At 42.5% G+C, this 17,676-nt stretch overlaps 1 protein-coding gene across 1 annotated transcript in view; it reads left to right on the top strand.

Annotated features, from left to right (window-relative positions):
- XNDC1N (XRCC1 N-terminal domain containing 1, N-terminal like) overlaps positions 1-17,676 on the top strand; it is a 305,166-nt gene that overhangs the window by 267,771 nt on the left and 19,719 nt on the right. Inside the window, exon 19 of the mRNA XM_069203429.1 lies at positions 5,164-5,364. Within this exon, the coding sequence (XP_069059530.1) occupies positions 5,164-5,364 (201 nt within the window). The remainder of the gene's footprint in view (positions 1-5,163; positions 5,365-17,676) is intronic.

Raw genomic sequence — 17,676 nt, 5'->3', positions numbered from 1 at the left:
CCTACCACTCATAGCTCAGTCTCAGTGCAGCTTCCACTTATTGCTGTGTGTTTGTGGAAGTGCATAGACCGATGTATTTAAAACTAGGGTCTTTATTTACTAGTTCCTAAATGTTGAAGAGCTGTTTTTCTTGAAAGGAAGACAAGTTGCTTTTTTGTGGCTCTGGAAATGCAACAGCGCTGGATATTGGCGTGTTAAAGGTTTCCAAGTTGTTACCCTGCCAGGATATGGCTTTTCTTATTTTTTGCCCTTCTCATGCCTATACTGCAGCGTTTGCAAAGTTTGCGATGTACTGTATTATAACACAATTCAACATAGCAGATTTGTTGTTACGATGTTCTTAGGTCTGGCAGACTGATGTAATTCAGAGTTATGCTGTGTATGAGAAGAGCGATCATGTGTGCCTACATATGGCTGACTCTTTAAAGATGAGTTTAAGGTGAATAGGTGAACCCACAGGTCAGTGTTACTGTAAACAAGTAGGTCAAGTAAGCCTTCTCCAGTGCACCATGTTGGCCGGGTAACATGTCTGGAAGGTGCAAACTTCGTATTAACAAGCATAGTCTATTGTAGATTCTGATTACTGGCCATAGTTTGTGGTGCCTCTCGCTGCTCCTCCATCTCCCCGCTTGGGTAGTTTTTCTATGCAAACTAGCAAGGCCAATAACTTTTTTCTTTTGAGTTACCTTTATCAACATTTCTTTCTTATCCTTGGATACTGGGTGGCTTACATTTATTTTGAGGCGGAGCTGATATCTCATACTATGAAATTTATGGTCTATTCATGATGTGGTTATTCTGATGGTACTTATTCCAGGGTGAGCTGACCAGTATTACCGGTGAATGTGAGGGTGGTTTAGATATAGTTATGCCAACAATAAGAACATGAGCGATGTCTGCTGCTAAATGTGGAGGGGAATGTGGTAGGTAGTGCCTAATTTGTAAAAACATAAATATAAAGCCCCTACCTTTTTCCTAGGGTCTCATCGCTGAATGCCAAGGTTGCCGTGAACTTTCTCTTTCACTATTCAACGCTTGCTAATTCTTGCAGGTTCTTTTCTCATTCCCTTTACTGCCTTCATATGTGTTTTTCTCTTTCTACTTTCTTCCCTTGCTCCTAAAATGAGTGTGAGCGACCACCAAAGACACATTAAGTGATGGGTATGGCTAAGCAAGCATAATTCGCATAAGAGGGTGGTCACACCTCTGGAGGGCACAGGCAACTAAAGCAAACACATCCACATTGAAATGTGCTGCTTATGGAATATCATGCCTGGTGGAGTAGGGTGGTGGCAGAGTTAGTTTGTTCAATCCTTGGGTAAAGAAAGTTTTACATTCACAAAAAGTAACATTGTTTTATGTGCACCTTACAAAGTCTTCTGAAAAATCAGGAGTGTTTGAATGTATATTCGCATTGACCTCAAATGTACTCATGTTAGACCTCTAAACATATGTGTGAGGTTTTAAGATCTGATGCCACTTCTTGTAATATCACTTCCTGTGAGGTCATGGGCTGTGATGCCACTTCCTGTGATGTCACTTCCTGTGATGCCATGTGTGATGTCACACATTATGGTGTCGTGTGCTGTGATGTCACTTGTATACTGCCTAACTTGGTAAGCCCGCCCCCCCCCCACTTCTTTTTTTATGACTTGTGCCCTCTCTAAGCTAATCACATTTAAAATCACTGGTCTACAGAGTCTGAGAAAACTGGTTAGGGCTGTGTATTATGGGTGAAATATGGAAAAAATTGGAAAAATGTATTAGAATATCTAGAGAGAGAGATACTGAGAGAAAAAGAGGGAGATTTGGGCAGTAAGGAAGAGAGGAAAAGGGAGAGGAAGAAAGAGAGAAAGAGAGAAAGTGAGACCAAGGAAAAGTGGTAAGGTAGCTGAGGTAACAGAGGCAGTGGACTTGACTGCCAGATGTGGTCAGGGCCATTCTGCACAAGTTGTTATGCGTGTCTTTGAAAATGTTGATTTATAGGTAGATTTAGAAGATCCTGAAACTATTTTGGGCTATCACTCAAGAACCTAAGCTTTATTAGGTCAATAATGAATCTCTAGTTGTATACAATGAGGCTACTGATGCCGCATAATTGAAGTGATACTGAGCAAACTTAGGGCCCTATCCAAAAGGTAAATATATAAATGTAGATTTATTCATGTGTACTGTTACTACTATATCAAGTATGACATTTATACTTTTTTGCTATTCACCATTTCCAAGGGCAAAGTTACGTCTATGTGTAGAGTTGGCTGTCTCCATCCCCAGGTAGAGTCTCCTGCTGCAGGGCGTATGTCTGTAAAGTTACTGCTCGTACAAGTTACTACACATAGGCAGAGACCTACGCGGAGATCTCCCTATGGAAAAGTAAAGGGAAAATGAAAAAACTATTAAACTTAAAAAAAAAAAAAAACACTTTAATGTAAATTATTAATGTAAAATAATTTTAAATATTTCTTGTAAACATAGCACTAATAATCTAAAATGTTACAGCGCATTAAATTAAATGTGAATTGACTAATTGATTCATTTATTAAAATATATTTAATTAACTTATTTTTATTTATTTATTTAATAGGTAGTAAAATTTACTAAACTTTATGTGAAAAGTTCATGTTAATTGGTTAGCAAAAGTTTAATTCAATTTTAAATGTAAAATAAGTTAATTGCTACACTCAATATTAATATAATGGTTTGTTATTAATTAAATATATATATAGATAAATAGTTTAAAAGACTGATGGGTTGGAATGCAACACAAAGTGCTTGCCAGTAGTTAGACTTGTTGAAAGCATCCTCACGGCAACTTTTGTGTATTTGATGCACCACCCCAACTGCATGCCTAGACGTGGGTCTAGATGTGGGTCCCTTGCTCACTGTACCACTCGAACGAAGCTGCACCCGACTGAAGAGTCTGAGTCAGGGTGAGCCCAGTCTTGGGCTGCTTGTGTTCTTATTCACAGACGGCATGGGTGGGCAGTTCAGGCTGGACGCTTTGTATTGGAGCAAGGTCAACACTGATTTGTATATGGCTGGGTCTAATCTGTGTTGGCATGGTGAGTAAAAGGTCAATGGGTTGGAGTGCTTTCCTAAGCAATTGCTAGTAGTTAGACTATTCCAAGCATTCCTCCCATCACATTTTGTGTGTTTGCAGCGCTTGAGCAGCCATGTATTGTGCTGGACGTAAGCCAAGGCTCAGCTACAGATGCAATTACTATTTACTATTGTTAGGGACCTTTCTGTTTGTAGTAACTTCATTAGTGTAGTGTGTGAATTGCAATGGGCTGGTTTGTATTTGCAAGATGCTTCCAATGCCACTACCATTTAGATATACGTTTTCCCCATTGTCCAGCTCTCACCCTGTCCCTCCCACATTTACTACTAAAACATAGGCCCTCATTACGACTTTGGCGGTCTTTTTATTGGGTGGAAATCCGACAGCAATCATGCTGGTGGTCTGCGGGGAAGATGCGGTTCCACCACTGTCACCACCACACCAAAAAGACACTGCACGCCGTATTACGACTCATAATACGGCGTGGCCGTGTCCTGATGGCGGGGTGCTGCCGGCAGTGATAGCGCCAGGACCCATCCCCTCCTGGACAACCCCCTCAACGAACGAGGTAAATGATTGTCCGACAGGGGAGGGGGACCAAGGTGCGTGTGTGAGCGTTGTGAATGCGATGCGAGGTGTGTGCGTGTAAGTTGGTGAATGCGGATGGATGGGGTGAGTGCGTGTGCAGTGCGGAAGGGGGGAGTGAATGGGTCTATGCGGTGCGGAGGAGGTGGGTGGTACGAAGGGATGCATGCAGGTGAGGGGGCATGAATGTGGGTATGCACTTGAGGGGGCAGGGAATGAGTGCATGTCAGCCATGTTTGTGTATGCATGTCAGTGTGAATGGGTATGTATGTTGCATTTGCGTGGGTGAGTGGGGGGGTGTTTATTTGTGTGTAGAAGTCTGTGAGTGCATGCGTGCAGGTATGTGGAAGTGAGTGCGAGTGTATCCTGGCGACGGGAATGCTTATTTCTGTTGTCAGGATGCAAGACTGCCAGCTGTTTCTGGAGGTGCGACCACCAGAAAAATGCTGGCCGTCTCCTGCGTCGTAATATTGCTAGCGGTATTTCGCCATCCGCCATGCTAGGGTTGCTCACCTCCAGTCCGGCAAACCGTGGAAAAGCGGCGGGACAGGTAGAGTATCGGCGGTTTGGCTTCAGCCAAACCGCCAAACACGTAATTTGCTGATCTTCACCGCCAACGACCCACCGTTAATGAGGGCCATAGACCTATGTGTGTAGAGATCTCTGCACATGTGGTGGAGGCCTTCACACAAAAAAGATTGGAGTGGCGGCGGTCTCTGCACACTTCATTGTAAACAATTTGGGAGTGTATAAGTAATGCTTCTGTAGTACTATCACACATACTTTAAAATGCAGTTTTTAAATAGACCTTAAAGGTCCTATTCAGGCTTAAAGCTTCCCTGATCTTCAATCATCTGCTGCATGCAGGGAGGGTTATCTCTAAAAAGACATCAAATTAGCATCTTTTTTGAACAACTGGCAAATAGTTTTGGCTCAAAGATTATGAAAGGTCAATGTGAGTAAGATAATATATGTATCAATACTATGCTTTTTCTATCAACTTTTAAAAGTATTGTATACACAATATCCAATAATGGCATATTTTACAGGTAAGTATGTACACGGAAGTATGGATTCACTATTTCAAACTGTACATCTCCTTATCTTGATGATACGCCTTTAGTGAAAATTGTGGACAAGACATGTAAGCTGTTATTAAAACCATGGTGTAGTGGTATAACACAATGTGGGAGCTTTTCCCCATCATTCATTCTAAATTTTCATATCTAAATGTGAATAGCACTTCAGCCTCTCTCTGGTATATTTATATTTATTTCACAATTGCCTGTAATAATAGCAACAAGATCTGCTTCAGAAAGAACTATTATAATGGAACATTAACTTCTGATAAAGGCATAACTTGCCTTTTGTAATAGTAGTTCACCCATTACAAAAAATCCTTTTAAGTAAAATGTTGTTGTGAGTGTGATTTCAACGTTTGCCTAAAGTTTACTGACTCATTAAAATAATTAAATATGTCCCACTTTTATCCCCTTCACAACTGTCTGCTTCAAAAGGCTTCTTCTGGTTTGAGTGTAAAGAGGTCTGGATTGAAGGTCTACGCAGCTACTTTTTGGACTGGTGGAACTTCCTTGATATGGTCATCATCAGCATGTACCTGGCTTCCTTCTCCCTCAGAGTCCTCATTGCTGTAAAGGGGTACTTTATCTGTCTGGATTTGCCGGATTCTGCCGAGTGCTACTACCTCACTAAAACAGGTAGGATCCACCATCCATAGCTACTTCTAATGTGTCTTTTTGCCAGTAACATTCTGGAATGTGACGCTCTATTTCTATACACCACAGAATTAGGTTTCACCTTAGGACATTTAGAAATGATGACATAAAGCCAATACTGAAAGCAATAGAAAATAAGATTCTGTTTTAATGAAGGAGATCACCTAAGTCCCCTGTGATGTTCTGTATCTAGGGGTGAGGGAGCATGATTCTGTATCCAAGGTATGATGTAGAACCCTAGTTACCATGCTGTGATGTAACTTGTTTAGAATGCATGATTGTTACTATGTGAGACTGAGAAGAAGTTGATCTGTTGTTGGCTGTGGATGAGGTCTCTCCTACGAATGTTCTTCAACAGAGAATTCCTGCTTTACAACAAGATTTCCTGGCCTGCCTTCTATACTTATTTTACATCCCCTTTAGAGGAGCCTCCTGTATGGAAAATAGTAAACGTCCTGTAGCTTTTAACTCTGGAGCATGTGACTGAGGTTGCAAGAATATTTCCTGCTTGCTGATCAAGAGAGAACAGTGATATTTTCCCCCACTAATCATCTGCGGAAGGAAGGTTACCAGATGCACCAGTGACTAGGACATTTCTTGACACTACTTGCATTTTTCAAGTTTATTTAAGGGGCATTCCATCTTTTATGTTTCTGGTTATGGAGACACAAAAGGAGAGAAAACTAGACCAGTTTGCCAACTTTTTAGTGGGCATCCATCAGAGATAATTGGAAGAGTTAGGGTTTGGAGTGTTGAGAAGTGTACCTTTGACTTTGTCCAATAATTTTGATAGTCACCTGATGAACAGACCAATAAAATATCTCATGGATGTTTTGAGGTTCCAAGAAAAGGTGAAATTGGAATTTTCTGATCCCAGAAAGCCATCACTATATGATCTCCAAATCTAGTAACTATCACTTTCGGAAATTGAGCAAAACAATCAGCAATCAGGATTAGATTTAACAATAACTGGAATATTGTGATATTTATAACCAAAACTGACAAGCCCACTAGGACTGGCTTGTGTTTCGGGTCTTTACTAAAACATTAAAGGAAAGTTTACTGCAGTGAAAATACAAAAGAAAAATCAATTACTTTCTATCTAGGATACATCTATTAGATAAGAAATTTAATGTGTGATTCAGTGTATTTTTGAGATGCAAACTTGTTCCTACTTTGGGTAGGAGGTACAAGAAAGTAGAGGCAGCAGGCTCAACTTGCTAAAAGAAAATGCCTGACTAAGTTTTGTGAGGGTTGGTGGGAATGTGAGAAGAAGATGGAAACGATTTAGTCCCACGTTCGGCTCATTCTTATTTTGTGCTTGTTTCTTTTGTATTAGTCCTGTGGTTGTGCCATGGTTACTGTTGTGTTAATTTGTTAGAGCTATTTCTCGAGTCAGCTAGAGTATGAACCTTTTTATTAATTCCTCATAGGTCTTCATAAGTACTAGAGTTGATGCTACAAGCCAATTAGAGACCATCTAGTCGAGGGTTGATTGGATGTAATGATGGTTCTCTGTCAAGAATTTTCCTATTTCCTCTCAGTTCACCATCTCCCATTGGTGTCTTCTGTTTCCTATATCTATGTCTGTGTGATGGTGGTGATTAGCCTTTGAATCTCTCATGTCTAGCATAAGGTTTAGGACTAGTGGTCTATATTCACTATCCAGGTGCAAACATATGGTCAAGTCATGTGTGGTGGACTAGACGTGTTGGAATCTAATCAATGAATGACTCTTTACGAGTTGAATGTTGCTGTTAGGTGACTATTTGCTGAACCTGTAGTTGCTGTGGACACTAAGGGACTGGTTTACACCTTGGCAGAGACAAATAGTCCTTCACAAATGTGATGGATATCCCGTCCGCCGTATTATGATCCCATTATATCCCATGGAGATCGTAATACGGCAGATGGGTTATCCGCCACATTTGTGAAGAAGTATTCCATCCACTGAGATCTAAATCAGGCTCAAAGTTCATGAAAATACATTTTTTAGGATTTCTATTTTTCTTTGCTCTGGAACTCTCAGAGAACAACTGGTGCACCATGTGCTCTCATTTCTTCTTCATAATCTTCCCTGTTGTCTCCTTATGCTCCTGTTCAGCACTAAGCTTGCAACAAAAAATAATATAGCAGCCTTCCAGCTCTCCACTGTCATCCTTAAGCTGCTCATGGAGTGCATTAACCCCTTCTTTGAACCAATTGGCTGGTTGTGGAGGAATGTGGATATTGAAAATGATGATGTCGAAGTCAAGGTGCGTTCTTATCGGTACCGTTGGGCAAAGGGCACTTATCAGTACCGACTGGTTAAGTTGCACTGGAATAAAGTCTCTGAATATATCTGTCATGCAGCATATTCAAAGCCACCTGACTGTGCTGGGTGACTTGAGTTGCAGTAGTTACGTAGACTTGGGGTTCCCATGACATCAAGAATGAAGTTCTGCCTGAAAGGGCTATTTTGCTCAAAATACTAGTGACGTTCCCTGAAATGAGGGTCAAGATTTTTGTGTCTATCCTCTTCTCCCAGGTTCTTGTGTTATTGAGTGCTATTCAGCATGAGGCCTTCTTCCCTAATGCAGAGCTGACTTATCTGGGTGATGGAGAGCTTTATTGTGGCTTTTGGATCATGTTGAGTGGAGGGGTTGCTTTTTGGGGTTCCCAGTGTTGTTTTGGCCTTGATCACTGGTAAATGCCCCTTGTTTTCTGATTGTGGATCCTGATAACCTGAAGATGCCTCAAATCTCATTGTTTGTTGGACTTTGTAGGTGGCCTCTGATATTTTGTCAGGGACTGTGGATTTGCACGTTTCTTTGCTAATGGTTGCTTGTGGTGTGAATGTGTTCTCCCCTTAGCTGATGGGTGAAGCTATTGCTCCTATGGGTGATGTTATTCATAAAGGTGCGTGTTCATTGATGCCGCTCGGCGCTAGTGTGTCAACTTAAACATTGACAGTTCCTTAAATGTGCCTTTCTGCATAGGCCTACATGTTCTAAGAGTTGCTCCATGGACTACGGTTGCTTGCTCTGCAGGCTTCTGCAGTAGGTTATGTGTTACTGGTCAGCTTCTTGCTTTGTGAGACAGGTGCCTGCTTTTCACTCCATTCTAACTGATTGGCTTCAAGGGAAAGAATCCTGGGGGCATGTTTAAGAGGCTCACGCCTCTGTTGCATCACTTTTTGTGTGGAGCCGACCACGCACACAAGCTAGGATTCATCTTGGACTCCTCATTATTCTTGACCCAGTAAGTCAACGCCATCTCCTCCTCCTGCTTCAACACCCTCCGCATGCTCCAAAAGATCTACAAATGGATACCCACCAAAATCAGAAGAACAGTCACCAAAGCCCTCGTAAGCAGCAAACTGGACTACAGCAATGCCCTCTACGCAGGAACCATGGCCAAACTCCAGAAGAGGCTGCAACGCATCCAGAACGCCTCCGCACGCCTCATCCTTGACATCCCCCGCCACTGGCACATCACAGACCACCTGAGATACCTGCACTGGCTCCCAGTCAACAAGAGAATCACCTTCAAACTCCTCACCCATGCTCACAAAGCACTGGACAACACCGGACCAGAATACCTCAACAGACGGCTCTTCTTCTACCGACCCGGGATCTCCGCTTGCCCTACCTTGCCCTCGCAACCGTCCCACATATCTGCAGAACTACAACTGGCGGTAGATCGTTCTCGCACCTCACCGCCAAAATGTGGAACACTCTTCCCACCCACCTGCACCAGACCAAAGACCTCCTTATCGACAGGAAACTTCTCAAGACCTGGCTGTTCGAGCAGTAGCAGCACCCCCCCCCCCCCCTTCACCCTTTGCCCCCCCTCAGTGCCTTGAGACCCTCACGGGTGAGTAGTGCCCTTTACAAATTCCTGATTGATTGATTGATTGGAGCAAGGCAGCGCACGTTACTTCGTTGCCTTACTCTGCATCGGGGAGGTGTTCCCTGGGCATTGTGGTGGGTTTTCCCACGCAACATCCATCGATTTTAACGATGCCCCCCGATTTACATTATCACTTAAACATGGGGAAGCTCCAAAATCCTATGCCTCCCGAGGTGAGGCATAACAAAGGAAAATATCTTCATTTCTCCTTGTTTTTTCCTCTTTCCCACACATAAAAAAGGGAAACACCTCTTGGGAATATATTTGTGCAGGAAGGGGACCCTTCCTGGACAACAACAATCTTGCATGCAACAGAGGCACCCTAGCACAATGGTGTGTGGGTGCCTTCATTGGCGCTAGGCTGCTGAAATCGCGCCAGCACAGTGGTAAAGGACAGGAATGCGCCACATTGCATACATACATTTCATTACTGCCCTTTCACTTTGCCGAAGTGCAGTGTAACAAGGTGACTTGCTGTGCTGCCCTACCCCAGAGCCCCATAAATATGCCCCCTGATGTCTGAGAAAGGACATGTGATTGGTTGTGCTTTTTTCATGTAACTGATCAATGAGCTCCATCCCACGCCTACCAAAGTGTAGTTTGTATCTTCTGACCACTCAGGTATCTGGAACCTCCTTAACAACCTAATATATTTTATGAGAACTATTCCTTCATGTTTTGTTTCTGCTGAGCCATTCATGGAGATGTGTCTGGACGTTGTTGATGTAGATTCCTTGGCTGCACTCTGTGAGTGGGGCTAAATCACCTTGTCTTGTCAGTGAGTCTCCAACTCTGTCCCCAGCTGCTCCTTCTGGTGCCTTGATCAAGGTGTTAAATGTAAGAGTGTTGTCCTTAGGAAGACTTGGATCCTCCTTGTTGGTTTGGTTGTGCTTCAGGCTTGGGCCTTTCATCTTGGCATAGGCAAGATGTCTTCTTGGCCTTCTGCCCTATTGAATTGCTAAGAACACAAACTGAGGGGAATAGGCCTATTTGAACTAGGAGAAGTTGGACCGTGATATAAGAAAAGACACAAAGGCTACCTCCTTGCAGTACTTATAGCAATAGTTATTGGGTTGCTGAGTGGCTGTGGTGGTGGGTAAGAAGAGTCCCTGTTGGGTCCTCGGTATTTGTTGTTGCTTGGACTTTCAGTGAGACTCTTTGTATGAGGCGAAAGACTGGGTTTAATAGAACTGGGTGATGAGTCCATGGTTTGACTGAGTCTGTATTCCGCTCACTTAGGGCTGGCTTTCCATGTACCTTGATTCTTTATTTTCTCATTCTGAAACTTATTTTGAAACATGCGTAATGGTTTGCTGTTGGCTGATTTTTTTCAAAAATCTGTTTATTATTATTTTAGCATACTGTAACATTTTGACCTACATCAACACTAGGGTAACAAATTTGTGCAATTACTAGTCGACTGTATAAGCACATCAGAAGAAAGTGGGCATCAAAACAGTTGACAGCTAGACCTCTAATCGGAGTACTCAACTACACTCTGCCAGCACTTACATAGATCAGGATTAATTGACATACGAATTCAAAAGAAAGGGTCCATACACTAGAATCTTTGAACCCATGGATGACCTGAAGGACGGTAAATACCCCAGTGTCCCTTTAATCCGCACACGAAGATCAGTGAATTCGAACAGAATTGTGCATGCAGATATCTATCTTGAGCAAACCACATATAACAATAAGAACAGTAACAAACTTTGGAGTACTATTCCTGCAGTCAGCAGACTTTGATTGAAGTGTGTCGTCATGTGCGCGGGAACCCCCATGTTCTATCCGTTCGTATCAATATAGGACGGGATCACATGCAAACCACAGCACAGGCTGCAGAGATAGAGCCCAGCCGCACCCCCCCAAAAAAAACCACAAAAAAAAAAAACTGAGTCTGGGCCGACTACCCAAGCTCCAGCACCCTCCACCCCGCCCTCCCACGTCCAGAGCAGGCGCGCATCCAACTCAACTGCTAGACTAATCCCTCCACATCTGTGCCCAATCCCGAACCTTGTAAGCATGCCATCATCGCCTCCCAGCTGTCTGATAATGGATACTTGCGTAACCCCAGTGCATCCTCCTGTCTTAACGCCACTCCCTCCGCACTTGCCCAACTCTCAGATTAGTATTTCCGAAGATGAGGACCTCAGTTTTGTCGGAATTCAGTTTCAGGCAGCTGTTCTTCATCCATGCGGCGATGGGCTCCATTCCTTCGTGTAGGTTGGTTCTCTGAAGTCTGAAGTGTTTGATAAATTATGTGCACTTCAGTTGATATAGAGACATGTGCCATTGTTGATGGGGATACGAGGACGATATCTGGGTGTACGTTAGTTTCCAAAAGACTAGTGGTCCCACTATTCACAGTATTTTTGTACACACTATGTTTACTATTGTTATCATGCTTAAATCGGTTGTTTTGCTGCTTGAGTTTCTTGCGATTTTTACCAAGAGATGGGAAACATTTTGTTGTAATGAAGGTAGGAGACGATGTGAAGATTTCACATAAATTTATTTCCTTAAAATCGAAGACCGCTGCTGTCACGTCCTCCGGCCTCGCAGCTTTCCCAACCGTTTCTCTTGCGCTCGAGAGCACGGGAGAACGCGACAGCCGGCAGCACACTACATAGATTCGGCACGCGGTAATGTTGCCGCGTGCCAAACAAACCTGAACACAACATAATATCTCCCTTTAATTTTTTTTTTTTTTTTTTTTTTTTATCTACACACCCCAACCTAAAAGATAAACAACATAACAATAAACCACTAAACAATATTGGCGAATGTAACAATAACAACAAGTAGATTTCCTGCTAACAACCATGAGATTCCCTAAGTTTGAGCAGCACCCATCTCACTCGAACAGATCTTCTAAGTGTTAGGGGAACTCCCAACTTAGTGTTTGGCTCTGATCGTTCCTGAACCATGCCCTCAGCTACCGCTCTACTACCACGTCTCATACCACAGTCACTGTCGTCATTCACCTTGACAGCTTTACTCACATTCCACCACTGACCACCCTCAACCATAATAGCATTACCACACACTTTCCTCACAGTAACTGGAATTCCATAACAAGCATCCCCTTTCCTCACAAAGGTCTGTAGCTTAATGCGCACAACATCACCTGGTTGAATAGAGAATTCTTTTGTAGAATTTTTCTGGTCATACCTAGCTATCATCCTATCCTGATATTTCTTTACCTCATCCCTAACTATATCCTTGTCCACTGCATCCGGAAATTTACCCGACACGATCCTGGCTAACCATGCCGGGAAAAGTTTTGACGTACTACGCCTACCTTTCAAAAGTTCAAATGGGGAGATTTTTGTCACTGAATGTGGTGTGGTACGATAAAACCACAACATCGAATTCACAGCTTCTTCCACATCCAATCTACTTGCTTTAGCCCACTTTATGCATTCCACAACCACTCTGTTCATTCTTTCGACTAAACCATTCGTTTGAGGATGGTACAGAGAACTCTTCAAATGTTTCACACCAGACTCTCTTAGAAAGGTTTCCATCTCATTGCTCACAAACTGTACACCATTATCCGAGACTAAATATTCTGGAAAACCCTCCCTCCAAAAGATCTCTTTGAGGAACTGAATGGCAGCACTTGCCGAAGGCTTAGTGAAAAACCGTACTTCTGGCCACTTACTAAAGTAATCCATCAGTACAAAGGCATAATGCATGTGACTAGGGAGAAAATTGAAAGGCCCAACCATATCAACACCTACTTTACACCAAGCTTTATCTGGTAAAGGTATGGGTTGTAATGGTGGCTTCACAATCTTCAACCCTTTTTCGGCACAATTGCACACAACACATCCATTAACTGCCCTTTCTATATCTTTATCCATAGAAGGCCACCAATAGAGCGCCCTGATCCGTCTTTTTGTCATGGTGCTACCAAGGTGCCCATCATGTGCATGGTCCACCAATTTTTGTCTAACCTCGCACGGAGGTACACACTTATCGTTCCTTAAAAGAATGCCATCCTCAATTGATAACTCATCACACACCTTGGCATACGGTTGGACCTCTGAAATCAAATTCCTTTCCTTAGGCCAACTGTTGACTATATACTGCTTAACCCTGGATAGCACCTCGTCATTGCTTTCAGCCATCTTCCATACCGTTTCCGTGCACACTTTGGATTCATCAGCATCCACAGCCGCTATAAAACAATCCTCCACATCATCCTCCACATCAACAGTACTTTCATCACAAACCAGTAAACGAGATAAAAAGTCAGCTGTGAAATTATCTTTTCCTGGAATGTATCTGACATGAAAATCATACTGTAACAGTTTTGTGGTGAGGCGTGCTATGCGAGGGGTAGTATAATTGATCTTGTCACCATTTAAAATGTACACCAATGGTTTATGATCAGTTTGAACAACAAATTTTCTCCCCCATATATAGCTTCTAAATTTCTCACTAGCCCAATAGCATGCTAGCAGCTCTTTCTCAATCACAGAGTAATTGAGTTCTGACTCACGTAATACTCTAGAGGCATAACTAATAACCTTCTCATCCTTCCCCATACCTTGAGACAGCACAGCACCCAAACCATACCTACTAGCATCAACAGTTATGGTGCACAATTGGCTGGGGTCATACGGACTCAACGGCCTTGCATCGACCAACTCCTGCTTGACCCTTTCAAATGTAGATTGACACTCACTGTCTCATATGAACGGTACTTTGTTCTTGAGCAAATTTGACAAAATCTTCATTTTGCTAACATAATTGGAAATGAACCTAGAATAGTATTCACACATGCCTACAAATGATCGCAACTCGTCTTTGTCCTTGGGATTAGGCGATTCCACAATTGCTTTTACCAACCCGGGCCACGGTGCAATACCATCCCCAGACACACAATGACCCAAAAATTCTATCTCTTTCTTGTAAAATTCACATTTTTCTTTCCTTACACAAACGCCATATGAGTGAAAAATTTTAAAGACAGATCTGATTTTCTCGTGATGACCTTCCAAATCCCGAGTATGAATCAAGACATCATCTTGGAAAACCAGAATGCCCTGTACTTCCCCCAACATTTTGTGCATGATATGTTGAAATGCTGAGGCAGCAGAGGCCAACCCAAATGGCATCCTGCAAAACTGGAAAGTGCCAAACGGGGAATTAAAAGCTGTGTAATGGCGCGAATCCTCATCCAACACCACTTGGTGATATGCTGATGCCAGATCAATTTTTGAAAACCACATAGAGCCTCTGAGCTCATCGAGCAGGTCGCTAATCTTAGGTAAAGGATACGAGTCTACCCATATCTCCTTATTGAGACTCCTCAGGTCCACACACAAACGTAGGTCCCCATTTCGTTTCCGGGCAACCACCAATGGAGAAAGCCACAAACTGGACTCTATAGGCTCAATAACACCATTATTTTGTAGTTTGTGCAATTCAGCTTTAAGATCGTCTCTTAGACTAAATGGTACGGACCTGACCTTATGTCTCACTGGGATAGCCCGATCCTTTACCTTAATTTTGTGCTTGAAACCCGCAATCTTTCCCAAACCCTGTGCAAAAATGCTAGGAAACTCCTCTTCAAATGGTGCCTTTGATTCTGAGTTCCCTACCACAAGTACTTGTTCTTTAGCACCAGGTTTCAACACCATGCCAAACAGCCGTTTGTGGTACCATCCTAAAATGTTGAAGCCTTTATATGCCACATAAATTTTACCAAAAATCTTTCGATCCTTGAACTCAAGACTATCTTCTATGTAGCCATCCAGTTCAATTTTCCTGCCCTCATAAGACACAGATGATCTGTCGTTTGTGGTACCATCCTAAAATGTTGAAGCCTTTATATGCCACATAAATTTTACCAAAAATCTTTCGATCCTTGAACTCAAGACTATCTTCTATGTAGCCTTCCAGTTCAATTTTCCTGCCCTCATAAGACACAGATGATCTGTCGGGAGGCAATACCTTCCTGTCACCCCACACATTGTGGAAGTGATCTGATGTAATCATAGTAATACGTGCCCCAGAATCCACCAACAACCGAAGCCACTTATCACCAACCCGAATATCTACAAGAGGATCTACACATTTATTTTGATCTTTGACTACACAAACCTTTTCAGTGACCACCACAATCATATCTTGATAGGCTTTAACAAAAGAATCCTCTTCATTTTCCCCCTCTTCCTCTACCACTGTGGACACCCTATCTTGCTTATTACACATGGATTGACAGACTTTAGCAAAGTGACCTACTTTACTACACTACCTACATACAGCATTCTTTGCTGGACAGCTTTTGCCATCCTTAAAGTGAGGCATGTTCCCACATCTAAAACATATGTTAGACGACCTGAAGAATGGATTGTCATATTTTCTCGAGACGCCTTTCTTTACCGCACTCATTTTAGTAATGACATTCACATGCATTTGATCAGAGTCCTTCACTCCAGTACTTATTGAGAGTTCCTTTAGAGATATCTGCGCCAGTTCAACACTCTTAGCTGTTTTAATGACGTCTTCCAAGGTAGGATTGCCCATGGTAAGTAGCTTCTGTTGAATGTGCTTATTTGAGCAGTGACCGATGAACTGGTCCCTAATCAACTGGTCTTGGAAATCTCTAAATTCACACTTCGAGGCCACTTGTCTCAGCGCAGCTTCCCCAACCGTTTCTCTCGCGCTCGAGAGCACGGGAGAACGCGACAGCCGGCAGCACACTACATAGATTCTGCACGCGGTAATGTTGCTGCGTGCCAAACAAACCTGAACACAACACATTTTTGTATTATGCTCTGTGCTTGTGTGGTTGGTCAACTCAGTTTTAGTGGTGTTGGCCATGGTCTGTGAAGGCTGTGTGTACGTTATACTTTGAGAGATTGTGGTAGTTCTCACTGTTTATGGTCCTTTGGGTCCCTGGGTTGTGAGGTGAGGACTGTAGATACCAATATCGTGACATCTCATTGATTACCACACAGCTTGTTCCTGAAAAACAATATCTACTTCTAGTAGTGAGTGATGAGCAGGCAGCTCAGGTTGCTCTTTCTCAGTGAGGAGGGAGCATACACAAGGAGAAAGAACACCTGCCATAGGAGCTTCTTCAGACCTGACATAGTTAATTCAGCTCTCTTGAGAGCAGTGTCCATCTTGATGACCCCCAACTCCAGACACGACCAAATCAGGCTACTCAGTCAGACCAATCTTGGAGGTCATTTGAATCACAGAATACCTGGTTCCTTGCTGTGGACAGTTATACTTTTGGGCTTTCTGTATTCTCTGGTTGTGGTCCTTTAGAGTCTCAATGAAGTATACAAAAAAGTGATGGGTGGAATGCGTGAGCTGATCTGGACGATTCCTGTTGGAACAGGATCAAGGATGATTTGCACATGGGCAAAAAATTATGGGCTGGGATGCAGCACCAGGTAATTACTGAGATCACATCAAGCATCCCTTCCGTTACTTTGTTGATGGTTGTAGGGCCTCAGAGAAGCACATCTGAAATGTACTGATTGTATATCACATTGCCAGTGGGTTTTATAGACTTAATCACTGGATGGTGTGTTCTAGGCTCAATGTTTTAATTGAAATTTAGTCTTGTAAACTGGAATATTTATTTAATTCTGCCCTTTACTCACCTGTGATGACTTACATCTGCTTCCTATATTAACCTTTCAACTCAATAAATAAGCATTTAAATCTAGCACTAAAAAGCCAGCATCTCTGGTTTGTAATATCAACAGTGGGCAAATGTTGGCAGCAGAATGCCATGTATTTTAGGTTATGAAGCTGAAACGTACTGAGCCATTATCACTGCTGATAGAATGCCAAGGTAAATGCAGTATATCCGTCCTCAATGTGCCAGGCCCTGTGCAGTATCAATCTCATTACTAATTGTAGATAGCCACAACTTTGGGCTTTTTTCACTTTCCTTTAGACCTCTTTTTACCCATGTAATTTGATTTGGGCATATCTCCTCTGGCACTTGTCTGGTGTATCAAGGCTCCCTCATTTTAAGACACCTTCTTTAGTGTAACATCATGTTATTTTATATTAAGGATCTATGCAAATGATTCATGGTGATATGTAAAAATGACTCCTGGTATAATGAATGTTGGGATTGAAAAACTAATTGTTGGTGATGATCATTTCACTGTTGCATCCTCCTTCAATGCAATTAATATTTTTTCTCTGAGGATCACAATAGTTTTAGTGGAAATTCTATGTTTTTTGCATCTGATGGACGAGGCGGTTTACCTCTATGCTAGTTAAAATAATTAAGTCTATATGGCTGAATCTAGGTACACACATCTCATGGTACCACAACTGCAGTGACTGGGGAGTAGTGTTTAAGAGACCTGTATATTAATGGAAATCTGAGAAACAGTGCGCATAGAAATCAGAATC

Source organism: Pleurodeles waltl, chromosome 8 (assembly GCF_031143425.1).
Source record: "Pleurodeles waltl isolate 20211129_DDA chromosome 8, aPleWal1.hap1.20221129, whole genome shotgun sequence".
NCBI classification, from domain to species: Eukaryota; Metazoa; Chordata; class Amphibia; order Caudata; family Salamandridae; genus Pleurodeles; species Pleurodeles waltl.
This window is presented reverse-complemented; position numbering and strand designations above follow the sequence as displayed.